This window comes from Syngnathus floridae, chromosome 2 (assembly GCF_059516105.1).
Source record: "Syngnathus floridae isolate MCC-2025c chromosome 2, RoL_Sflo_1.0, whole genome shotgun sequence".
Classification (NCBI taxonomy): Eukaryota; Metazoa; Chordata; class Actinopteri; order Syngnathiformes; family Syngnathidae; genus Syngnathus; species Syngnathus floridae.
In genome coordinates, this window is record NC_142414.1 from 15,118,943 (window position 1) to 15,145,328 (window position 26,386).

Consider the following 26,386-nt stretch of genomic DNA (forward strand, 5'->3'; position numbering starts at 1 on the left):
TCACGACGCACATACTGAAGTGTGTGTGTGTGTGTGTGTCCTACACCGGGTGGGGGCTCATCTGGACTGTGTTCTAGCTGAGTTCTGGTTCTGGACACCCAGACGGACAGATAGTCCAACTGAACATGAAGCCTTTCCAATTCCTTGAGCAGACTCTCAATTTCCATTTGTCGTTCAGGCAGAGCCTTGGACACCTAAGTGAGGACAAAGTGGTGCATAAAAAGTTACCACTAGACTGCATGACCACAACATTCATTGCATCACAATTGTTTGCGTGCTAGCCTATCTTGTCATAAGGAGGACAGCGTTTCTGTCTGTTGAGATCACAAGCTCGCTTTAAAGTTGAACAACCCTTTTAAATGACACAGCTACAGAGAATTCTGATTTGTGCATGGTAACCTGTTCCCAGCGAGTGTTGATGATCCTGATGTCTTTTTGCTTGTCAGAAGGAATCTGTCGCATGTTCAGATCCACCACTGCTGCTTTCTTGCTGGGAAGTTCCTCCACACACATCTGACACACAAATGAAGGAATATACACACACTCAATTCAGTAGATGTCAAAAAAGAAATTGTAACATGTATTTTGGAATGATTATAAGGTGTGGGTACCTGCACTTTGCCCAGCGTGTCTCTGATGTGTTGAGGCTCAGCAGGCCGCAGAGGAATGCCCAGAACCCCCTCTGCCTTGTCGAGCCAACCCAGCATCGAGCCCAGGGTCTCCTGTAGATGTGCCGCTGTTGTGTGCGCTTCCGCTGATCTGCAGGACAGGACGTCGCTGTCATTAGGGCATTGGTAGCGTTGTTGTGCCCATTGTTTTCTCCTTCCCCCCCGGTCTCTCAACTTCTATTCATCTACCCTCTCAATCAGTGGTGCTGGTGAAATGACATGCACTATAAATCACCTAATGATTGCATGAACAGGAACTAAAATGCCAAATAATGAGGGCTGACTAATCGTGTGCAGAAAGGAAGGCGGCGCTTAAACATAAACGTGAGCCACGGTGCAGTAGAAGAATGCATGTTGACAGAGAAAATGAAATCAAATCCCGACAAATTGAAGTTTTGTGGTTCTCCAAATATGGTTGCCTTCACACACACACGCACGCACGCACCTTCTCTTGCGCTCGTTGAGCTGCTCGCAGACATGTGCCCAACGAGCATTTAGGAATTTGAGTTGTGCTCGGAGGCGGGAGACATCATCTGGCGTACTCATCCGGCTGATGTCCTCGCCCGCAGAGGTCACTTGGTTCAACACCACTTCCTGCAGTGGTATGGCTTCTGTCAGGTCCTGTAAAAGCACACACGCACACAATTTTAGATTTTTTACTCATTGCTCTCAAATGGCTGGAGATTTTGTCATTATGACACGATTCCTTCTTAAATCATACAGAAGCACCCAAATTGCATTGTTTTTTGCGATAGTTTGTGTTGCTGGCATTTAAATTTTGTACCAGATGCAATTAAACTGCTCCCGGTGAGTAGATTATCTGTTAGCGAGGGCGGTCAAGATTTTGCAGTGTGCATAAACCTCATGTAAATCAGGCCCTAAATAGGACAGTAGGACTTAAATAGAGAGCTAGTTGGTCTCACACCGAACATTGCTGTTGCTTTAAATCCAGAAGTTGACAAAAGATCTGTGGAGAGCTTTAAAAATAAATATGCAGTCAATGCATTCGAAGAGGTTGGGGGCAGATTGGGCATCAACTAGCAGATGGTCTCCGATGCATCACTGTCTGTGCATAAGGTGCGTGAGAGCTGATCACAGACACCCACAAAGTGGACTGGACACATTTCTTTTGATCAGCAACTTCACCTACCTTGGCCAACTTGTGCTGGCTATCATTCAGAATCTTTATGGTTTCTAACTTTGTTAGAGGACAACCTTCCTTGACAGTTTGGGCTGCAAATTATGCCTAGTAGTGGACGTACTTCATTATCTTGGCTCTTTTATGTTGGGTATCATTTAAAATAAACAGTTGTGATTCCAATTAAAAGTTAAAAAATATTCCATTTTTTAAATTATAGCATTTCCCTCGTCTCCCTCCTTTCACTTTTGTCTTGAGTAAATGAAACACATGCTTTATTGTATGCTGTTCTCAAACCTCAACCTCCCAAAAAAAAAAAAAAAAACCTCAGCTCTTCAACGACCACCATTGTGAAGAACATAATACAGTGTAGAAACAAGTCAGACTGAATTCCTAAAAAGTATATTTTACATTATTGTAAGCCAATAAACATGATCACTGCGCCTAAATATCAGGAAAATAAAAACAGGGCCCAAATAATGTTTTAATTAAAACGTATATGTCACATGGAAAGTGTACCAAAACAAATGTTTAAAAACAAGCATTCCATAAAGATGCAATGCAAATGTGTTGAATTTAAAATTAAAATTAATTAGAATGCAAGGGAATTGGCAGTGATACTTTTGCATGCCACAAGAGAGAGCCAGTGTAGCATGAGTGGTAATCGTACCACACAAAATCTTTGCACGAGGTATCAATACGGAATGAGCGTTTTAAGTATTATGTATTCCACATCAAATGTCTGTACTAAATATACAGTGAATTTATATTTCTACTGAGTTTGTGTATGCAATACCCTGAGGTGCTGCCTTTGTGCTGCTGGCTCACTCTCAGCCATCTTGAGTGCACCCTCAGCCTCATGGAGCCATTCCTCAAGCTCCCTTTGGTCTGCTACAAACTTCTGCCACTTGCTGTTGCAGTCCTGCCAGCGCCTTCAAGTGCAGTAACACACACACACACACACCAATCAGTTTTCTTCCAACCCCTGCGAATCATCTCCCTCGCGTTTCTTCTTGCTTACATGAGCCGGTCTTTGTGCAGCTTATTCAGCTTGTCCCAGTTGGTTCCAAGAAGGGTGGCACTTTCGTGGATCCGCTGGCCCTGCATAGGTCGAGCACTGGATGCCGCTTCCTGTCTGCGAGACAGCGCCACCTCCACTGGACCACGTAGTTTGTCAATGATTGCCTTCACTTCCTGTATGAGCAAAGCTCGAGGTTATAATCTACTTTTTAAAATGATGTTTCCCAGGTTTGTTGGTGAACCAGCAAAGTGGCACTTACCTTTAGGCAGTGCTCCTGCTGAGGTAAATTGTAATAAGCTGCAGGCCAGTATTCTGGGGAGTTCAGTTTGAAGTCCGCCTCGGCCACGGAACGTAACAGCGCCTGCAGCTCTGCCAGGTAATCCTGCAAATGCACGCAAACACACATATACAAATGAGCATGCACCATATTAACAAGTCCAGAGTTGAGCACATGTCCCACATATATGGAGCTGATTAAAAAAAAAAAAATCTATTATTCTACAACACAAATTTCTACACACAATTATTCATGCAATTAAATGACCTTTCTGAACTATATACTACAACAAAGATTCCCAGACTACTACTATTAACACATTTAGGCCAAAGGGCGTGTGAGTGTAGATAATGTTGGCAATTTTGCTCTCAAGTGCATCCCTCTTAGGTGTGAAATGTCTGGGCTCACAAGTACATGACACTGACAAAAAGATACTCAAGTTCCTTTGCTTTCACGATGACCCTTCATACTTGGACAAAATCCACATCTCCACGTTCATCCCCAACATAAGAGCCACTTAAGACTAACACAACACGAGGTATACTGACCAGTGAGGAGTTAGTCAAAGACAAGTTGCATTTTAGTGACACACATTTTATCTGAGAAGATGCAATATGTTCTCAGATCAAACAAATCAGATGTACATTTTGCCCAAGCTCTTCACAGTAAGTGTATGTGGGTGGATGCACATGGTTAGATGAAAGGGTACATACGTCGTCAGTGATTGGCACAGCGGCAGACTGCGTAATGTTGGTTGGCATGCGGTGACACAGAACCACACAGAGAAACCAATGAGATTCAAAGTAACATTTAACACTTGGTGAAGAGACTCAAACAGGAACTGCCATTAGAATTTGACCAAAGTTATGACTAAAATAACTAAAGATTAATAATGGGAGAAAATAGCAATCGAGGGTCAACTGCGTGGAAGCATTAACGCTCATTCACTGCCATGGATGTTCGTTGCTATCAACTGGAATCCAACCACTTACTTCCATTAGCCAATTTTCAACAGGTAGGTGTGAAAAAGGGTTTCATACAGCTTGTCTGTAAAATTAGGATTTGTAAACTACTGTAATGACTAATAGATCCCTGTAGGTGGCGGTGTAGCATCATTTTGAATTTTAAGCAGAGCTTATGCATTGGGCCAAAACCTCAGATCTCATCATATGTAATTTATTTATTTTTTTCCTTTTACTCTTGGTCATCAATCCACACCTGTTTGTGTTATTGTTTATGATTCACTATTATTGCACTCTTTCCCAATGCAATGTTAAGGGTTGCGCAAATACGCGATTTTTAGGGTCTCCTGAAAAGTGATAATTGCGGAGATTCAAAGAATCTAACACCAGCGATATCTGACAATTGATTTTACTTTTTTGATATAAACAGCCTATATTATAAATCATACTATATTAACTTTTATATATTAACATGACCCAGCCATGGAGCTTGTTGATGGACCGATTCATTCAATCACAGGAGTGTGTCCTGTATTTTTTTTTTTTTTTTTTTAAACAGGTGTAAATACAACTACATTCTATTTGGCTCATTTAAATATATCTGCAATTCCCATGGATGTAAACATCTTGGCACCAGGGCTTTAAAATAGGAAATTTGAGCGCATGGATGGCAAGTGTTAGTAATAGTTAGCTACTCACACAGTGCAGTAGGAAACTTGCATTAGTATGGAGTTTCAATTTTTCTGTTAGCACACAGTAGGAGTGGCGGTGCCTACTGGAACTCACACATTGTCTTTGAAAGGGTTTGAGCTTGCTCTCCACCTCAGCCCAGCGTGTGTTGAGCTGGAGCTGCCGAGGCTCCACGAGACTGGCGGCTCCAGCCTCTGAGAGCTGATTGGCTAAGCCCTGCAACTCCTTAAGCGCCTCCTTCTTCTGGGACATCTGTGAGACAATTTCCTAGTGGGCGAAAACCAACCAAGGGCGTCATTGATTTATTGATTTATTGTGGGAGGAGCAGTCAGCGACTTGTACGGGGAAGCATAGTAAGACAAGTACGGCCGGGACAGTTCTTGAGACTTTATTAGCATTGATGATGAGTACAATCACTGGAATGTGTTGTGTGGGTAGGGAATGGGACAAGAAAAAGCATGTGGTCAAAAATAAAAGAGAGCAGTGAGGAATTTCAGTGACGACAATGACAGGCAAGGCTGATGTCCACTTAGCGAAATGTCATAGTGATCATCTGAAAGTGAAAGACAAACATGTAGAGTCAGGAGGGGGAGTGAAGAACAGTGTGGAGGGGAGAGGAGGGGGCTTCCAAGAAACAAAATAAAGCAAGAGAATTGAGCACTGCGTGTGTGTGTGTGTGTGTGTGTGTGTGTGTGTGTGCGTGTCTGTTTGTCTGTGCGCGTGTATTGTCACCTTGACCCTCTCGCACTCAGGAGGGTCGGGCAGCTGGTCGACACTTCGCTGGATGTCGTCGAGCCAGGCCAGCAGGTCATGCGACTTCCTTCGGTACTGGTACCACTGGGGGGCGATGGCGAGCGCCTTCCTGTTCCTGAGCACGCGAAGGTCCTGCACATGTACACATGGTTCAAAGACGCACATAGACTGTATTTACATCCTTAAACTGCTGGGTTAAAATTGGATGACCCTGTAAATTGGGTCAGTGACCCAACTTTGGGTTGTTCTGCAAAAAAACAGCCTTTGGGGAAGCATGGATGTACCCTAAAAATTAGATCCCCAAACTCTTCGATATGATTTCAATCTCATCTTACTGTGCACATGAGAGCAATTTTTCTAATTTGCTGTGCCTCTTACCTTGACAGTGTTGTACTTGTTGCCGAGCTGCTTTTGTTTCAGTCTTATCTGTTCTCTCTTGTCCTGATCCGGGGCTCTCTTCTGCAGATTCTCTCCTCTCAACAATAACTCCTTCACCGCACCTTCCTCACAGTCCTGCAGCCCCCGGACACACACGTGTAATGAACTCTTTAGAAGTTGAAATGTCGCAAAGATGATACAGTGGTTCTCCCTATTTCACTGACCTTGCCTTCCTGGAAGTCCTCTTCCTTGAGGTTTTCCCCTTGCTTTGCTTCTTCCTCCAGGAGATCCAACCAGATTTGAGCTTCACGGTGGTACTGCTCCAGTTCTTTGGCTGATGCTGCCGTCTGAAATGTGTTTTTGTTGTGAAAGATTTTGTCAGCACACTACACAATGAAGCTGCCATAAATATAACAAAACAAGCTCTTAGGGAATTATCGCTGATTGTTGTTGCGTCCCACCTGTCCGGAGGCGATGCGTTGCGCAACCGTGTCAAACCTTTGGGTCAAAAGCTCCACTTTAGGCCCCACTTGGGCCTGGCAATTCTCCCCTCTGGTTGTCATCAGCTCTTGTGCCAAACTTTTCACTTCCTCCATCTTTTTCCTCGTCAGCTCCAGCTCCGCACGCAGTACCTGTACAGGACATATTATATCCAAAATTGCTGACATATAATGGGCAAAAATATACCCACCCTTAGCGTAGCATCATTAGGTCCCTGGTTGTCGATCTCATCCATCTTTTGATTCGCTCCGTCTATCCATCCGTTCACTTCCTCAATCTGTCCATCTAACTTCCTCATCTGCTGCTGGTAGGCCTGAGGACAAGGAGACAGACTTTTGTACTAACTATGCTATTTTCAGCATTACTTCTGTAATTTTTGCTCTGATGAGAAAAATAATCTGGTCTGAAATGAAAAATGGATATTTGACGTGCAGTCCTTACCAGCAGTAAGTTTAGCCATTCCTCCGCTCGGGATGTGACAGCGATCCAGTTGCAGTGCAGCAAACTGACTTTGTCGTCTACCAGGCTCCCGTGGACCCGAAGAACGGCTTTTAGGGCTTCGGCCAGCTCCACCACGGCCTGCAGCTGCGGCTGACGCTTTTCTGTCTCACCATGGATGGACTGGATGGAAAAAATTGAGTCAAGTACATGCATGAGTAATTGATATTACAATGCGGTTTGCAATTGAAAACAATAAAAACACATTTTGTCAATCATGTCAAGGAAATACTTTATGTGACAGACATAGTGTCAAAATGTGCTAATATTCTTTCTGTAACAAGTGTACCTGTGCCCACGCCACTTCAGCCTCAAGGTCACTGGGCATACCGTCGACAGCAGAGCGCCTGGTCAGCTCGGCATCAGTGGCGGCGAGCCACTCTGTCAGCCCATTGAGCTCCTTGCGAAGCTTCCTGGACAGCTTCAGACTCTTCTCGAGCTCCAGTTTACTCTCTGTTATCTGTGGAAAACAAAATTGACAGAATACTAAATGACAACAATTTCTACCAATACAATTGTGGATCAAAGTGATATAAATTCCTCTGATTCAGATTCATTAAATGTCTAGCACTTTAGCAACCATAAATAAAAATCTCAGCCAAAAAACAAACTTCAACGGCCACAAGAATTTCCATATTTGTGAGACATTCTTGAGAAAAGTATCCATTTAAAGTGCTATTAAAGTTAAACATCATAGGATTAACTCTGTTCTTGTGTTTTAATTTTTCTTTGGCTTTTTGTGACATTTGGGGACAATTTTGGGACAATTTACACACCAGACTTTTGAATACAAATGCTGCATCAACACAGACAAATGATAATTTTCACAAACATTGATTCTTTTGAAAATCATCTTAGTTTGTGTCTGCAAGACTGTATTATACTGCGCCCTTGTGGCCAAGACGTGCACACCAGAGCGCGTCGCAATGATGCGATTTCATTCGTCATTACTAGTATATGGGTGAGTGCTATATTTCTTCTAAATGTTTTTAATTTTTTTTTTTTGCAAAAACCCGGGACTAATTTTGGTTGGACTGCAACATCTCAGTATTTACATAAAGATTGTGTGGCGATTACAAAGTCTAGTAAGTGTGTGTGATGTGTCTGCGTGTGTGTGCTCACACCTGTGCTCCAAGCTGGTTGTAGAGCAGTTTGAGTGCTGTCACACGCTCGTCCAGCTCTTTGGGATGCTCAGTCTGTTGCCTCTGCACGATCTGCCTGCCTGTTTTGATCACCGTCTCCACCTCGCCTTTCACCTCGCTCAGCACCTTGTACAACTTCTACAAACCGCAGAACAGAGGGGGACGTTATCGCCTTTTGTCCGTCAGGTGATCCAACCGTGAGCTTGAACACGCACCATGCACTGCTCCAGTTGAGACTGCACCACGTCCTGCTCTACGCTGCGAATATCCAGCATCCCCATCTGACCTTTGACACCGGCTAGCACTCGTTCGCACTCGGCCAAGCGAGCTTCAAAGTTGGCTGGCTTCTGGAAGAGGCGGAACCTCGTCCAGACGTCTGTCAGCATTTTCTAGTTTGGAAATACAGTGTATGAGTACCATTTGTGTGTGTGTGTGTGTTTGTGTGTTTAAAAGTGGCACCTGTGTAAGGTCTATCTGTCCAGTCATCCTCTGGGACGGTTCCTTTTCCTGATTCTTCCTCCTCATCTCCTCCAAGGATGCATCATGGCCACTCAAATCTGACTGGATCTTCTGCAGAGTACAAAGTGACAGGATTTTATAATTAAGATTTGAGATGAGATTCTTCACTAGAGTTGTTTCTCCCTGTTTGGACCATGAGAGGTCAGTACAGATTAGCAAGAAATGGAGCCACTGTACCAAGCATAAATTTTACAGCAGCACTTACAAGCGCGATATAAATAACGTTGTATTGTATAAAATTGCCGTTTTCGATTACCAGTAAATGTTAAGCTGCATTTCACACCGGCTTCTTCAATGTTGGGTGAATATATTCACAGTAAATGCTCATAAATATTCAGATCATTGAATTGATGGCAACTGGCTACCTGAGCCTCCTGTGGTATCTGGTTAGCATCAATGTTGTCAGCCAAGTATGCCCTCAAGTGGCGGTCAGTGTTGGCCAGCGACTCCTGGATGGACTTGAGCGTCTTGTCATTCTCTTGGGCCCACTGGAGGTTTTTGGCCAGCTCCTTCTGCCTGAGGGATGCCTGGATAAAATAGCAATTGAATTGTCCCATGAAAAGATTGTAAAATATAATGCTATCATGTGACTTTATCTTACTCTCACATTAAAATATATGGTGAATCTTGTTTTTCTTTTTTAGCAAATTCTGTTTTGTCCAAATATACTGACATTTCAACCCAAAGCCAAATACTGTAACCTCTATTTTTTTTTTTGTATATCAGCAGCTAACAACATTTGCATGGTCAGTTACTTGTCACCTCCCATAGTTGTAAACATTAATCTCTGCACGTGCTAGCACAGATGATAGTGCTAAACACAACACAAGATGTTAAGGCTGCTCCAACAATACTAAAAAAAAACAAAAAGTGATGCATGGCAACAACAAATCTGCTATCCCCTTTATTACAAGCCAGCACGGCCTTTAAAAGGTATTATTCACAACTTCTAAAGGCACAAAAGCCATTCTGAGTCATTTTTGCTACAAAGGAACAGACACACACGACCAAATTAAACACAACCCACCGCCTGCAGGCTCCCACGCCCGGTGTGCGCCCTCCCGCCGCATGGACTCCGAGGCATCTCCTCTCATGTCAACGTTACCATTGACAAGAATCACCTTCCCTTCCCGAGCGATTGCTTAGGCGATTAGCAGAGTCTGATCACTTACATCATAAACCCGTTTAAAGTCATGTGTGCCCCGGCCAGGCAAACTGTATGCATGCTAATCCCATACAGAAGGATCATCACCAAGTATAGCACTCCACCCCCCTCCTCACATGCACACATTTATTTGACTGGTGGGCTTTCAGTTTCTAATAAATGAAATGAGAACTTGTGCGATATGAAATATTCACACAAACACAGATAACAAACATCCCCCGCGGCAGTGCGCTGCTTCACTCGCTCACTTAAGCGGCTGATGTGTTGATGGCACAACTGCCAATAAGCACTTTTTGATTTCACAAACATGGTTGTATTGTGAACAACTCACGGGATATTTCAGAGTATGTAAGGGCTGGTTTATTTGTGCAGGGGGTTTAAATTTGGGACCTCGGTATAATGGGATTATATACGTACTTATCCTACCGCGTCAGCCATTATTCTGGACCTTGGCAAGAGATGTTATTTGCACTTGCACCGCTTGTATCTTTCTCTGGATCAGAAACGTTAAAAAAAATAAGACCTATCGTAATGTCACAGTAGATGAAGCTAGAAGCTACAGCGTATTATAAAGTAAATTCAAAATAGCCAATTTCCTGTTAGGTTGGTATGGCCAAACTACGAAAAAAAAAAACCACTAAGAATTATATGTTAAATTTTACACAGAACAGAGCAAAAAACACAATTATTATGTTTTAAAGGGCTATACCAACAAAAAGATTTCTAATCTGTACCGAGCGAAAAATATGATGTATTGTATTCACATATAATCATTTTGCCATTCTTCCGTATCAACATTTATAAATTTCACTTCAAATTAAATGAAAGAGATGCCTTCACTGATGAGGGACAACAGTGGCTCTGAGATGACAGCTCTCATCTCATGAGTGTCTGGATACACGGACACCCCAGGAAATACACACAGAAATACCAGAACGTGACAAACGCGCACACACAAACGTCTCAAATGGGTTGACAAACAAAAGGAAGCTTATCAGGCTGCAAGGAGAACATCAATCTGGTGCTATTGTGAAGGGGGAGCAACCCGGCGGGGTTTGAGTACTCTGTGTGTATTTAAACGTGTGACCATAATCTGCTATGAGGGACAAATGCAGTGGCCAGAAGGAAGGCTCAAGAAGAGGAGGTAAGGAGTTGCTAACAAAGTGAGTGAGTCATAAGGTAGGGGAAGCAGATGCCATGGGTAGCCATTTGTATACTTCTAATGCAGTACAAACTCCCAGGCCCTTCAGATGGCGCAATAACAGATGAATAATTGGTGTTTTTATAGCCAAACTGTTATGGTTCTACTTTTCAACATCCTTCATTCAAAAGTCAACGTTTCTCCCCAGCAAGTTTTAGAATACTAGGTGTTACTGCAACCGTGACCATGATGTGGCTTGTAAAGTTTCACACCCCTAAGGATGAATAAAATGGATAAAGTGCAAAGTCATCATGTCTCACCCTCGCCATGAGCTCATCCCATCGTGCGTTGAAGGCGTCTAATTTTTGCTGAATCAGCTCATCCAATACACCACCGTCCATCAGAGTCTGGGCCAGCTCCCGAATCTGGTTTCTGTTGTGCTCAGGGTGTCGCAGGAGCACCTCCAGTCCCTGTTAAAGCCATTCAATTAGCATTCATGCAGTGTGTACCTTGAGACTATTTTGAATGTCACGTCTATCATTTGCCGTTCCAGAACTTTATAAATGATTCCATTGTGTATTGCGATGTGATTACACTGGCGATCCATTTTATTAGGTACTACACCTGCTCTGTCTAAGGACCTCCACTGTCAGAGAGATATTCATTTAATAGTATTAGTACAATGGTCAATGGCTAATTCTGATCAGAAATCGCCGTATGTGTCTCTTAATATATTTTTGATCCTGACTTCCAAATCATTTTTTCTAGCACTGAGTTTTGGAGATATTTGCCTTATTTTGTTTTTTAAGTTTGACTACTAAACCTACTTACACAAAATGGATTTTATAAAAAGTTGCAATTTGTAGCTTTGGCGTTTCAGAAAAAAATAATTGTTTTGCTAAACCTAAAGTTGTAATATGTAGCTTTGCTGTTTCAGAAAAAAAATAATGTTTTGCAATACCTAACCCTTAATTCACAAACATAACTAAATATATGACATATACTGTATTATTATTATGATTATTATGATTATTATTATTATTATTAGAGGTAGTAATACTATGATGTGCTAGAGAAAAATAACAACAATCGGAATCAGCACAAAACAAATCATCTTTAATCGTATTTTTTGCATTATTATTTTTTAATACAGCATTATGTACTTTGCTTCGTGTACTTGGGCGTCACTTATTTTTCTACCCATTGCTTTCATTTGTCACTTAAAGATTTTTTTCATTATTCATCTATTCTAACCTCAAGGCTTATGAGATGAAATACTTGAGCGTCTACATCGTTATACTACACATAATGTAGCTTTTAGAGTGATTGTTTTAACAGCACAAGCGTGAATGTGAAATGACGCACATAACCTGTGTGACGCATGTAAATTGAATAGGATCCACTCCACTTCAAAACAACCGACATTGCCTTGACATTACATGCGCAGGCAACAGGAGTGGAACTGTTCTGACTTTATTTGAGACCATATAAATTGCTGCTCGGGAGCCAGAGCTGTATCTCACTTTGGCAAGAGACCTAGTGGGATCCAATTATACAGAAGCTTATTCATTTATTTTTCATTTTTGGCTTTGCTCTTATAATAAAGACAATAAAATACAAACACTCCCAAAATGATTTCTCCATTGGACGCTCATTGTTGTGCAATGCAATTCTTACTCTTGCTTAAGCTAAGGAGGATGTTGTTTTATTTGTGCTCATACTCACATCTAGTGCCTCCTGCAACTCTGCTCCTCCTTGGAGATTCTCAATTTCATCGAGTTTTTGCTCCAGCTGATCCAGGAAGGCGTTCTCCTGCTCCAGGTAGGACAGCAACTCGCACCAACACGCCCAAACCTCCTGCATCATGCACCAGCCATAATTAGAAATACTTTATAAATTCATTTATGGAAAAAAGTATGAGTGAAAAATGAGTTGGTAGAAAATGGGGTCGTAATTAAGATATCTTCTCTTTAATCTCTACCTCACCGATAAGCACCTCAATTTCTGTCATGAAATATTTGTTTCCTGGTTATTTACATATTGCTGCCACAATTGGCGGTAGAGACATTGATCAATAGGTGTTTCATTCATGGGTGTTCAATTTTCCCTCACCTTTTATGTGCAATACATTTTAATAGATCTTTTTAAAATGATTTTTTTCCTTTTTCAAGTTCAAGAACCACTAACAGACAACCAACCACATCTTTACTCACTTTTGCTGTGACCAGTTAAAAAGTAACATCACCTCCAGAGTTTTGCATTTTCCATCCAGGCGACTGCACAGGCGCTGGTAGTTGACCTTCAGCACATCAAGCTCAGAGCGTAGGGCATCATGAGCAGTGGGCGGCGCCTTGGCGATGAAACTATTCACACTGTCAGTCAAGAGTTTGACCTTGAGCTCCTTGGAGTGGACCTCTTCCTGGGCTCTCTGGTGGAGGAGAAGCAACATGGTGGATATATATGGTGGAGGAGAGGGAGAAGAGATTTGATGGGGTAAGCCGAAGAGGGAAGGATACACCATCAAACACATCACACTTGACAAAGCCTTGTGCGCCACAATAGTCTCGCCCACACATCCCTAAAGGAGGAATAGGATGCTTTATAATAAAAGGAGCACAAGGAGAAGGAATGAGAAGTCACAAGATTACAAAACGCGGGGAAATTCCATTTTCAACTCTTTCGAGCAAGGGGAAGGGCTGAACGGGAGTCTTATGGAAGCACTAAAACTGGCAACAATCCACATCACAAATACATTACATTATGTTAAGTAAAACGATGCAGCTGGAAAATTGAGGGCCGAAGGGTCCATGAAAGGCTGAGCTGTGAACAGCTTTTGATTATGCCAATATCAATTAATGCAGGCATATGAGACATTACTGACTCATTTAAAAAAACAAAACCTGATATGCAAACGAATGATATCACAGAGCAATTCAAAGGAAGCACATAATGACTGTAAAATGTACTTAAAATGTGGGCCTATGGTATTTTGGCTTTTATTCCCATTGGTACAGAAAATTGCAAATATTCATTTTCTTTCTCCAAAATAAGGCAAATTTGCGACTACTCAAGCACAAATATGCAAGCGTCCATTGTATATTATAACTCAGAAATATGTATTTGAAGACTTTGTTGTATTATTACAGACCTTGAGCTCTTCTACAGCTTTGCGTAGTTCTTCAGGTGTTTTGTAAGTGAAGTCTCTCTCCAGGTAGTCTTCCTCTGCCTGGTTAATCCATTCCTGCATCTCCTGCATCTCCTTCCTCAGAGCCATGGTCTTATCCAGGCCACCTTTCAGAGCTGACTTCTTAGCATAAGCCTGAACAGAGGAAACATCACATGAAGACAGCAGGAAGTTGAATCGGCGGGACAAATCCACCCACCTGTTTACAAACGTTCTCCCACTGGGCGTTCAGGTCGTCCAGTTCTTTCTGAATGTGAACGGCAAATGGGGGCTCTGCCTCCTTCTTTAGCTGCAGGCCCACCTCGTTGATTCCGTTGACACTTGGCTGGATGGTGTGGATGTCATTCACCAAGGCCTGTCCAATCAATTTGGGTCAGCATTTCAGAGGATTAACTCACAAAGGGCAATAGGATTCTTCTCACTGTGCATTGTTCCAGCTGTTTCTCCAGTGCTTCAGAGTCTCCGAGCGCTGGCCATTCCTCATTCAGGAAGACATCCACATCTGCCATCCACTTCTTTAACGTCTTCACATCGTTCTAATGGGAAAAGCTTGGTTAGGTGTAAAGGGCAATGGAGCCGTAATGAACTGATGGTATCAAGCCCGTGATAGAATTATAGAAGATATATAGAATTCCACTACTTCCCATCTAGCCCTTCAGTCGTAGCATTAGCAGTGTGCAAACGTCAACGAGAGTCCCCAGTAAAATTTTACTCGTGTAGTGCACCCTTGTCCTTTTCCTAGTGGCACAACATCACTAGTAGCGCATCACTGGTGGCACTAGTAGCACATTGATGTCAACTCGTGCAGTTTTGCACTCACTGCTAGCTTGCGATACATTCCAGAGCTTATGTGTGTGTGTTGCAGTCTCACCTCAAACTGCATGAGTTTGGCCATAAGCTCTTTGATTGTCTTGATGTTATCTGTCATCGTGGTGCCGAGTCGCCTCCAGCGTGACATGATGTTGTCCATTTCAGTGCGATACCTAAAAAATAATTGAAAAGAGGGTTTTTAGGATTTCGTTGTATTTGAACCGTCAATTTGGTTTCTTCTGAGAAACTCTTACTTCTGACAGATTTCAGGTGGAGCTTTCTGGAAGACTTGCTCCACAGCAGATGTCAGGTAGTCTACTTGCCCCTGGTGACTAGTCAGCGCTACCTGGAGTGCCTGGAGGAGTTAGAAGGAGTATTACAACTTGAGAGCTATTATTTTCCATGGATATATCTGATGAAATGATAAAATCATTATACTTACGCTTGAATATAAATCTCAATATTAAATTTTGGAATATTTCTATCTTAACTTCCCATGGAAATGAACCACAAACTTTGTAGAAATTGACTAGACATTGTTTACCCCTTTGCAAATACAACTGTGAACATGTTGATATTTGTTAGGAGTTTAGAGTGGTGTGTAGACAGCAGATATTGTCATCATTACCAGGGACTGTTTTGTTCCACCGGGAGTTCGCTCATCTGCCTCTCGTAATTACAGCGTTGCAGACAAACACACAAAGCAGGACAAGCGAGGCGGCTGGCTTGCCTGCCGCATGTTGAGCAGACAGTTGCCAATTTTCACACAGATTTCCGCTTAAAGGAGACATGTTATGCATAGTATCTAAGCCAGCGTGGATTTTACTGCATACAAGCTTCACCGGGTTGTTTAATTTCACACTCCAGAGACCCAACTATTTGTATACAAGAAATAGAAATCAATATTCCATAGTGTGTCCCCTTTAAAGTTGAAACGCTTATTTGTGGTTGTCATAAAAATGCTAATTGGCTTTTTCAAAGAAATACATTGTTTCTTTTCTGTGTTGATGGATACAAATAATTCCATTAATAACATTTACCTCAAATTCACGTTTGTGTGGGTTTTGTCAAAAAGAAATACGTTTGGTTAATTGAATAAATTGGCCATTTTGTTTTAAATGTAGTAAAGTCAGCTAGTTCAGTGACATGTAACCCAGCACTAAAGTGCCTGTGGTAGGAAATAAATGGCTGTATGGATGGACGGATGGATGGATGAGTCAAGCATTCACTCTAATCCTGTTGTGTGCCCAATAAAATGTATGCAAATTCAAAATACATTATACATGTCCTTCGCAGATTAATAGGCATATTTGTATGGTATGCGAACAACTGAAAATATGCTCTAAATATGCAATTTGCGAGGGAAGAGGACTTGTAATTAATTATATATAAAGATGAAATGTATCACCGTACCTCCATGTCCTTCAGTCTCTGCTCCATAATGGGATACTCGGTAACAGCGGTGGATGGGATCGCCAGTTTAGCCTCGCATTCTTGTAACCACGCTAACAGCGAGGAAATTGTCTCCTTATAGCGAGCTGGGGGCAAGCTCTCCAAAACTGGAAGAGCAAAAAGGAGAAGTTCAGTCATACAATAAATATGCTGAAGCTGCTGTGTGCTAGAAAATGAAATGTAATCTTTCCTGCTAAATTGGACATTCAAGTGTGCTTCGTCAAAAGCTTTAGGCCAGAGAACATGATAATGGAATGTATGGTGCAGTTTCCATTTGTTAACAGTGATGCACATAGCAAATGGTTGAAATCCCCTAACTCTGACTGGAAGTGCGTTGGAATTCAGTCTGGGTTGATGAAACCTTTTTCCTTTGCTTGGTAGAGGAAGGACGAGATTGCCACCCATCACTCTTTGACAGATTAAGGGTGACGTTGGAATATTACAATGACACCGTGTTGAAATAAACGTTGGCAGCCATCTCCGGGAGTTGTTACAATTGCTGACGTAAATACTCTGGACCCGCTAATGTGATTAACGAGCGAACTAGCATTGCTCACATCAACTTGTTTCAGTTCTGACTTTACGTCACATAGTACAGACGTAGCTACCAAAACATTTGCAGTCGTACTACATTTTTTATTTTATTAATTTTTATCTTAAAATTCCAATGTTTATTTTCTTTTTACACGGAATGTACCTTTACATTTCGGAAGCGTGGAACTGCAAATGTGAAGTAAATATTTTTGGCTCACCTCCATGTTTTGGGATTAATTTAAACAAACCTCTGACCACACAATTGCTCATCACAATAATGAAGCACTTCCCAAAGGAGTGGCCAGGCCTAACACCCATTTTCATTCAGCCAAAGGTCTCACTTAGTTGCAGCTGCCTCTCTCTCGCCCTCAGATCCTCCAGAACTTTGTGGTAGTGTTCTTTGAATACGGTGATGTCGGCGTCCAGGAAAGCCGACGCGTCCTCCTCCCCTTCTTTTTCCGCCTTCAGCTCCTTCAAACGTTTGTCTAAGAGCTCCACTTGTGGTTGTAGAGAGGCCAGACGGGCCACCTCCTCCTGCAAGATAGAGAGACAATGTTTAGCTACTCAGAAAATATAGTGGCTTTTCATTTCCTGGGTTCCACTCAGTTGGCTTTATGTTAAATCTATTTTCACGGAAACGTTTAAATAAAGGCCCCGATGCTAATAAGCAGGAAGCCAAGCAAGAAATTGGAGGAGTGCAAAAAAAAAAAAGGCAAATTGTACTGAGATGCTTTTCTGGACCTTAAACTAAGAAATGGAAGAATAAAATGAAAGACAGACAGACAAAGAAAGAAATAAAAGAAAGGAAGGAAGGAAGGAAGGAAGGAAGGAAGGAAGGAAGGAAGGAAGGAAGGAAGGAAGGAAGGAAGGAAGGAAGGAAGGAAGGAAGGAAGGAAGGAAGGAAGGGAGGAAGGAAGGAAGGAAGGAAGGAAGGAAGGAAGGAAGGAAGGAAGGAAGGAAGGAGCAAAGGAAGAAGGGAAGGAAGGAGGAAAGGAATGAATGTGTATTTTATTAAAATAAGAAACGGACATGTCATACTCACAGAAAAATACTAACACACAGATGCATGAAAAAAAGAAATGAAAAAGAAATTTATATAAGTAAAAGAATTCAGAACACATTGAACGTGTTCATGTACATCAGAAGTGACACGTGTCATTAATTATGTTGCACAAACTGTTCAATTCTTTACATTCCACTGAATTATGTTCATACATTATGTTTTATAAGTACACCATTATAGTGTGCTTTTCTTACAAGGTACCAGTACACAACACTTCTCAGTATGTGGTGCAGTTTATACAACCATAATAATGACAATTTAGTTACACCAATACCTTTCGGCCAGCTCTGTGACTGTACAGATTGCCCAATGAGAAGTGCATGAATGCATTACGGACTCACTCTGCATCGGTCCAGTTGCACCTTGAGGGTCTCGGGTTCTGGCGATGGTGGCAGCTGAACCTTGAGCCAGTTCTCACTGACTTCTACGGCTTGCACACACTGCTCATACAAGCTGTAGAATGCGAGCACCTGCACACACATGCAAACACACACACACACGCGCGCACACGCGTTCAAATGAGGAAGCTTCAATTTAATTCTCATAAGACAAGAAAAAGCCAGACTCCATCTGTCTTGGCTCACAAACTACTTCCTTCATATGTCAGCGGGCGTGAACTCATTCTCCACCTGCATTGGCCTCAGATTGAGTCCTGTCACACCACACACCTCATCAAATTCAAGCCTACACCGTGTGAAAGGCTCGCTTAGACACCCTCACTTTGAGAGAACCATCTATTGACAAAATGGATTCTCTTTTTTTCAGCGAGACTTTGCTCATACGAGAAAGGTTAGCACCGGAGTCTGTGCTCACGGCAATGTTTCGCATTAACGTGACAGCTTGGCCTTGAAATGCTTCGGAGATGAGCAAAGTCGGGGGGGAGTTTTTACTCACGGCAGGAATCAGGGCAATGACAAAAGATTTAGTATGTCGCTTGGACCTGTGATTCTCAAAGTCGTACATAGGGAGCCCATGTACTTGTCATATGTTGAAAGAATTAAGGAATTAAATGTTTATGAACACTCGGGCTACTACCCTACTGTATTTTGCTATCTCAAACTCTTTGGGTCAGAAATAAATCATTCTGTATATGAGTGTGCGTACCTTTGTCTGGTAGGCCAGCCACACCAGCCGGTCTGCCAACAGAGCACAAAATCCGACCCAGCGCTGGTTCAGCTGCTCGGCTGCCTGGGCGATGTCCTCAGCCCGAGTCCCCTCTGGAGGCGATACAAGGCGCAGGTATTACATGAAAAAGGAAGACAAACAGTTGGGGAGGCTCTTTCACTGACCCAGCACATACACTGTTGACAATTTTTAATGTTAAAAAGTAAAGTACAGATTTGTTCCAAATATTAGGTCAGTAAAACGGCGCTTCTAAGTGTTCAAGCACGAAAGATACGATATTGCTTTGCACCTCTCGGTGGGATGCATTCCAGCCACCGGATATGTTTTCATGGCTTCAATTAGCTAACATTAGCCAATATTGTCTATGCGGTCAGCGAGATCATAGCTGTATGGCTTGCATTTTCACAGCTTGAAAGGAGATACAAATTACTTGCACAACTCAAGTGTGGCATAGCTGGAGTAAGATGATGTTTTCTTGGATGGAGGTTACCTTGGGAAAGTATAAGTTGAAAGCTTCTGAGCTTTTACACGGCCCCAACAAGGGCAGTGAAGAACACGGACCAGACTCTATCAGTGTTTCTATGACGACGAGGAGAAGGGTGGGACAGGTGGAGGCGTTGCCATGGGGACAGACGGGGTGCTTGTTGAATAGGTGTGAATGGAAATGCTGGTGTGTGTGTGTGTGTGTGTGTGTGTGTGTGCGTGCGTGCGTGTGTTTACACAATACCCTGCTCAACAAGGGTCTGTGCTGTGCGCGTCGCTTCTTGAAGCTTCCGGTACTTCTCTGGTCGTTCCCGTTCTATCAGCTACAGTAATAAGTGACAAGAAAAATAAAACTGAGAATCTTCATTTCCAATAAAAGACTAATAAGACAATAAAAATGGACATTTTCTCTTCCTGCATGGTCTGTATTGAATATTTGTAAGGCTTGTTGCACGCCAAGCGAGGTGGCCGAAACCGACCGAATTGTTGTGCGGTGGTTTGGCAAGTGGAACTGTCCTACTGCTGGTCGCAAATTTTACTGTGATGTAATGATGCAGATGTAACAGGTAATCAAAAATACGTTATGTGAGCATTAACTACTAAAATAATCGTTTTCGGTTATGAGTGAGCATGTTCTATTTGTTTATATGCATAAGGGTCAATCACCAGATGAGTACATGACAGCGAGTTGCTGCTATTTTTTTCTACAATTGTCCAGTTTAGTCACTTTTGATCACATCACTTTGCATGCAGCAGACCTGAAATAAACTGTTTTGGCATGAGTTTGCCAAAAATATGATATTCAAATGAGAAAATGTCATTTTTCAAATTTCAGTTTTTTGACCATCATCATCTTTAAAGCTCACCAAAACGTGAGAAAATGTACCCCGGGAATTGTTTTAAGGTTATAAGATGGCCAAAGTTCAAGCTGTCAGAAAGATTATTTTATTTCCAAATGTAAGCAGTGAGGGCAATAATGTCAAAATCCAGACAGGAGTCAAAATACTGGAACATGGTGGCCAGACGGCCCACTTCAAATGGTCCAATGCATACAATTTACTGTTCAATAAAAACACATACGCCCAGTTAATAATGACTTTTTAGTACACACAGTTTTACCTGCACTTTGTCATAAAGGTCCTGAATGCTGCCATCTTTGCGAGACACAGAGAACTCAGGACTCTGCAGGATTGCCTCGCCCCGAGTCATGTAGCTGTGGACCTCTGTGAAGTCCACATCAAATCTGAGGGATGAATAAACTGTTATTTCTAACCATTAAATTAGCTCATTTTGCTCAAGTATTTACATCATTTATGTTCTTATTAAAACATTTCTAAAATTAAAATTGTTTTTCTTGAGGGAGGCTGGAACTGGGCAAAATGATTTCTTAAAAATTTGGTGTAAACGTTGTTAGAAAGGTACATTAAAGTTGCCTGCTTTGCTCGGAATAAAAAAAAACAAACACCAAGATTGCTTTTTGAGCTAATCTTTAACCTACCTGCTAAGGTATATAAGCAGAAACGGGTGCATGCAACTGAATGATGTGCAGAAGTTAGAAAACATGTGAAATGTGATTGATAGCTGAACCAAAATCCACCAGAAGCATACTAACCTTTTCCTGAGTTCAGAATCTACAACCACCTGCCTCTTCTTTTGCGGCGGTGACTCTCGGGCTTGGCGTAGTGCAGATACGCTCTCCCTCGTTGTCACCTTGGTCACACTCGTCGCGACTGAGTGGGTCGGTTCGGGCTCGGGGGCTGCTGTGGTGACGACTGATGAGAGCTGAACGTGTGTACACAAAGAAAGTGAGATTTGACATTCTTGCCTTTCACAGCACATTTTCCCCTCCACTCTTATGTTTTTCCCAAAAGGATTTTATACATGTATTAAATACAATAAATGCCGTTTTTTCATTAGATTGGTCCTCCAATTTAGAATGAAAAAGAAAAAGTATATTCCCTTAGAAATTGTCCTCGTCTCTTTGACTGCATTAGAGGTGGCTAAAGTACTTAGGTGTTGCATAATGTAAATAAATTATGTCTGTTGTACCTGGGTGTTGATGAGATCCAGACTTTGAAGCAGTCGATCCCAACGTTGAGTAAAGGTATCTAGCCTGGCCTCCAGTTTGCTGGCCACCTCCTTGTTCTTGACACTGCACAGCAGGTCCTGACTCATGGAGCACATCTTATCCAGGGCGGGGCGCTTCATGTCCAGCTCAGTCTTTACAATCTGGTGGGGTACAAACGAAATAAATGATCACATCCATTTACTGATTAATGAAGGTGATGTCCATTCTTGAATGATTAAGCAACTGCAACGTTACAGTTTGAACATTTTTACATAATTAAGATGTTTTTTTTCCCCGTACCATAAAGGATGCACCTCTTTATGGTAAAATCTTTGGGGGTCACTGTTCAATGCTGACAACAGTTTAAACGGATGCTTTAGGATTTCGCTTGACTCACAGCGAGATGGCGCAGGCAGGCCATTGTGCCGGCATGGTCCTTTGAAGCGGGGGTCTTGATCGAGCGAACCAATTCCTCCTTCTGAGTTAGCCACAAGTCAAATGAAGACTAATGGAAAGGGGAAAAACAACAAAAGGCAACGGTTTTATGCTCACTGTAATATTCCACGAAAAACAAATCCAATATCCTCGGGTACAATATTGAAAACAGATGAGGACGGCATTCACAAACAGGTTAAGTGGAACTAAAGAAGAACACAAGCAATGCACACACAGACCGTACTTGTTCATTTGTGAAGTGTTGCCATTTCAATAAAATCTCTTGTAGCAGAATCCAGCGTTCTTCTGTCCATCTACAGATGGCTGCCCAGCGGTCACCAAGAACCTGCATGCATGCCCGCACACACACATTTACGCTTAAATTAGCTCATCAGAGAGACTAAAACAGTGTAGTTTTCCATCAGGGTGCCCTAAAGGCTCATATTGTAGTTACACTTTGCCACGTGCCAATTAAATTCTTACAGCTGCCTAATTTGGAGCGTGACTGCTCTCCCTAAGGGACAAAAAGAAGCACAATCATGTATTGGGGATCATTTAAAACAGAGGTGTGGAAAAAAAAAAAACTCTTTCAAAGCTGCATGAAGAAAAATGAAAGGATGTAAGGGCTCCTTTAACATTCTTCATCTTTAATTTATTCAATTTAACACGCTAAAATCAATCCAATCCAGAACAATTCCAATTATGTCTGTGTTAATTTTGAATTAAGTAGAATGCAAATGGAGAACTGTAAATATTCTCAAATGTATCACATATTGGGAAACATTTCCAGTGCAAAAAAATAAATAAATTATACTTTCTGGCAGGAAAGATGAAAGTTAGACGCACTCCTTTGACGGTTGTCAGTCGCAATGTTTCCAGTTGATTTATCAGTTGGGTTTAAAAACCAAAATATTTCATTTTCGGGGAACCAATTTCGGTAAGTGCAGACCTGCATATTAGGCCCTCTGATATGTTGAATGCAAAAAAAGCATTAAGCATTTTGGTCTCTTCACATATTTTGAGAAGTAATTCCCTTAGTTTTCTTTTATGTTGCATATTATAAGTCCATATTGGACATGTTGTATCTTCTATTTAAAAAGGCATAGTTAAACCCATTTGTATTATTGCATTTCCTCTGACAATAAGAAATGATAAAGAATATGATCCATAGCCAGTATTACCTGTAATCTGAATTCTCAATTACCTTTGTGTTTTTTATTACTGCTGCAACTGAATTATCCATACTTGTTGGGAATAGAAATGTTGTTACTATTTAGGTGATGTATGACAAGTGATATTCTTTGTTTGTGTTTGCCCTGCCTCCTTTCCCAGTGTCGAAAGTAAGAAGTACATGGATATGACAAGGACCGCTACAAAAGGGTGGCGGGCCCCAAATGGCACCCAGACCAGACTTTGGACAACCCTGCTCTGTATTATGCATGCAGGGCCAGTACAACGACTTGTTGCTTGCTCATTTAATTATAATGTCAAAAGCTTGTCATACACTATCATGAAAATCATTTTTGAAGCAACTCACCCAACATTGCTTTTGAATATCTTTCATCAATGTGTGTGAATTTGAAATATTGAGCATTTGACAAATATGAATAGTGTGACAGCACTGTACACTTTGTACAATTTGTTTCACTTGTGCTCTTCTCAAACGTGTCCTCTGTTTTTAACATAAAGATAATTTTCATACCCCGGCTGTTCTCTTATGAACACATTTTTCAGCTGAAAAATTGTCCTGAGCAAATGGTCCCTAAATCAAGTTGTTAGGAAACACACACACACACACACAAACACACACACACACACACAAGGCCATGAATGTCCAAAAGTACGAGGCAACCACGATTTAAGAGTCAAATCATCTTCCCCCCAAATGCCAAGCCACAGCAGGGCGAAACCTGAAGAAGTCAACTTGTATTAGCATTTTTCCATTCCTTGCCTTCTAGTCTATTTAGCTTGCTTATGCTCCATTCTGCAATAAACTGCTCTGCAGGCGGTAAGACAACAAAAGCCCCACTTGAAACAAATAAACAGCTCTTAATATATGTACGTGATTATATGCAGAATCTCGGTTTGGCACGTGTTCTGGTTCTCAACTGTTTTATGTGAGTGAATTATTTACCACACTGGCATCACTATTGTGTCAGTAGGAGATCCTGAATTAAATTTGCGAATCCATTTTTTCAAGTCTGTAATAAAGAAGTGCTTTTCCAACTTGCCTGAAGTTTACTCTCCAAGGCAGCAGTGGCACTGTCCCCGCTGGTCTCATCCACCACCACCACCATGTGGGTCAGCGAGTTGACCCGTACCTGCTCCTGCTCCAGGTCTTCCTGCAAAAGCTGGAGCAAATATGCCAAGTCCAATTTTTAGTTTTTGTTTCACATACATTACAGTATAAGGACGTATTTGCCAATCAACAAAATTTTCCTTAATATTGGAGTTGCAATCTAATATGTGATTATTTTTTTAAGGTCCCCTTCCCATGTGCTTTTTAACAAACACAAGCAAAGATCAACCTGTATTAAAATAAATAATATCAAATTTACTATACATGAATGCATGTGAGTTAGAGTTACATTAAACCAAAGGCAAATGAACCATGGTTTAATATAAAAGGTTTTGTTTCTATTTCAAATACAATCTTTAACTCACTAAATCCTTTGACTTGCAGTCTTATGCGTTCACTATGACAACTTCACAAAATTGTATCAAACAAGTGTGGTGCATGCGTAAGTCAGTAAATCATAAATCAGATTACAATAATAACGCAAATAAATCAGTCACATGACAACAATAACGCAAACAATGATATGTAAACATGTGGACTGCACTCCTTAAGCGATGACTCTATAGATCAACAAAATGTACAAATAAAATCAAGGTTTCCACCTTGTGCTCCTCCACTTGGTGCTTGATATCCTCCAAGTCAGGGCCGAGCGGCTGAGCCTCCATCTTCTTCACCCGCGCCTCTGTTGCGTCCAGCCAGTCTGTGAGCTGCTGCAGCTGCTTGTGCTGCAGGTCCATGAGGACCTGGTGGAGTCTGGTGAGTCAACACCATCGATCAGAGGTGGCAAAGATACACTCTCGGTCCAAGTGTAGAACAAAGAGTAAAAGGACAACAAATCCTTTACTTGAGGAGGAGTAAAAATGTAAGGATGCTTTTTTTGAAACTACAGGTTTCAGGTTCACAGTCCCTTTTTTTTTTGGTCCAACTATAACTCAATTTTGTTGTGCCTCATGTTTATTTTAAGTACAACTCCACTGTCAGCTTCCCAATGATTGTCCACTATTATCTTCAACACTGCACATTTGAATGAAAAAGCGATAGCTGTAGATTCATTTTGTAATGTTTGGGAATGATTATTGATGTGCTTGCATTATTTCAAAATATATTTAGAACTTAAAAAAGAAGTAAGTGACGTAAATGCAACAAAAACCTGCCAAGGGATTCTTACTATGGAGGAGGGTTTACTGTATTTATATATGTGTGCTTCCTCTTATGGCTTACGATGCAGAACAAACAAATAGCCCTGCGAAAACACCCTGACAGTTATCGCGACATTGTATAAAAACGGATGTATATTTTTAGGCAACCTAAAAAACAGCCGCTAGTGCCACTGGTTATTGTTGCTATGTGTATTAGCGGAGAGGAAGGTTTGAGCATGTCAGCACCTGCTTTGTCTTTCCATGCTGGCCACCCGCAGGTGCTCCCATCGAGAGTTCAGCAGGTTCATCTGTTCCCTCACTTCAGCGTCCTCCTCCTCACTCAGGTTGCCCTCAGCCAGCAAGGCGGCGCCGGCCCGGAGGACGCGCCCGACGTTGCCCTGATGTGCAGTGAGCTCCACCATGTAGCCCTGTGACAAGGATAGGCGAGAAAACACTTCAGCATTGCAGAAAAGTTCTGCTCGTTAGCGCTAATGAACTGATAGCGCCGTTCCTACAACGCCGCACGAAATGACCTGACTCCATTTGTTTTAAGTGCTCTCATAATACATTAAGCCGCCCCTACCTGTCTCATTTTGAAGCACTTTTGTTGTACAGCATGTGAGTGAACAGTCAACAGGGGGTCATTGAATCTGTAGGGCTTGAAGTTTTAAAGGGTTTACTAACAAAATCTATTTTAACCGCAGTCTTTGACAGCTGAGGCTGTTTAGTGCCTTCTCAAGGATGAAAACTGTATTATCTACCATAAAATATTAGGTTGACAAAGACAATCATGTCTTGACCTACTAAATCAAATCACACGAACCTAAAATTAACTTTCCTCAACGAAACGAATGGAAATGACAATCGATCCCAGCCCCCAAAACACCAAACATTAAACAATGAACGGGAATGCCAAGAATCTATTTCAGTCCCCCATAAAT

The 26,386-nt window shown here is 41.8% G+C and overlaps 1 protein-coding gene across 4 annotated transcripts in view; it reads right to left on the bottom strand.

Annotated features, from left to right (window-relative positions):
* The window catches only part of dmd (dystrophin), a 95,893-nt gene that overhangs the window by 31,648 nt on the left and 37,859 nt on the right, over positions 1-26,386 (bottom strand). For 2 of the 4 annotated variants that reach the window (XM_088361822.1, XM_088361812.1), the window contains exons 13-52: positions 25,692-25,873; positions 24,909-25,059; positions 24,239-24,358; positions 22,252-22,353; positions 21,970-22,077; positions 21,554-21,733; positions 21,117-21,286; positions 20,624-20,747; positions 19,749-19,827; positions 19,001-19,113; positions 18,238-18,366; positions 17,175-17,367; positions 16,261-16,406; positions 15,102-15,202; positions 14,909-15,020; positions 14,460-14,573; positions 14,237-14,392; positions 14,002-14,172; positions 13,099-13,281; positions 12,579-12,710; positions 11,174-11,323; positions 8,913-9,074; positions 8,488-8,598; positions 8,244-8,417; positions 8,011-8,166; positions 7,176-7,346; positions 6,830-7,009; positions 6,579-6,701; positions 6,349-6,519; positions 6,112-6,234; positions 5,888-6,022; positions 5,489-5,641; positions 4,853-5,023; positions 3,087-3,209; positions 2,828-3,000; positions 2,603-2,738; positions 1,114-1,289; positions 612-759; positions 400-513; positions 45-194 (exon numbers count right to left, since the gene is read on the bottom strand). In XM_088361822.1, the coding sequence (XP_088217948.1) occupies positions 45-194; positions 400-513; positions 612-759; positions 1,114-1,289; positions 2,603-2,738; positions 2,828-3,000; positions 3,087-3,209; positions 4,853-5,023; positions 5,489-5,641; positions 5,888-6,022; positions 6,112-6,234; positions 6,349-6,519; positions 6,579-6,701; positions 6,830-7,009; positions 7,176-7,346; positions 8,011-8,166; positions 8,244-8,417; positions 8,488-8,598; positions 8,913-9,074; positions 11,174-11,323; positions 12,579-12,710; positions 13,099-13,281; positions 14,002-14,172; positions 14,237-14,392; positions 14,460-14,573; positions 14,909-15,020; positions 15,102-15,202; positions 16,261-16,406; positions 17,175-17,367; positions 18,238-18,366; positions 19,001-19,113; positions 19,749-19,827; positions 20,624-20,747; positions 21,117-21,286; positions 21,554-21,733; positions 21,970-22,077; positions 22,252-22,353; positions 24,239-24,358; positions 24,909-25,059; positions 25,692-25,873 (5,766 nt within the window). Of the gene's footprint in view, positions 1-44; positions 195-399; positions 514-611; positions 760-1,113; positions 1,290-2,602; positions 2,739-2,827; positions 3,001-3,086; positions 3,210-3,817; positions 3,845-4,852; positions 5,024-5,488; positions 5,642-5,887; positions 6,023-6,111; positions 6,235-6,348; positions 6,520-6,578; positions 6,702-6,829; positions 7,010-7,175; positions 7,347-8,010; positions 8,167-8,243; positions 8,418-8,487; positions 8,599-8,912; positions 9,075-11,173; positions 11,324-12,578; positions 12,711-13,098; positions 13,282-14,001; positions 14,173-14,236; positions 14,393-14,459; positions 14,574-14,908; positions 15,021-15,101; positions 15,203-16,260; positions 16,407-17,174; positions 17,368-18,237; positions 18,367-19,000; positions 19,114-19,748; positions 19,828-20,623; positions 20,748-21,002; positions 21,039-21,116; positions 21,287-21,553; positions 21,734-21,969; positions 22,078-22,251; positions 22,354-24,238; positions 24,359-24,908; positions 25,060-25,691; positions 25,874-26,386 lie in introns of all 4 variants that reach the window. The other 2 variants (XM_088361791.1, XM_088361802.1) reach the window with 2 other exon arrangements.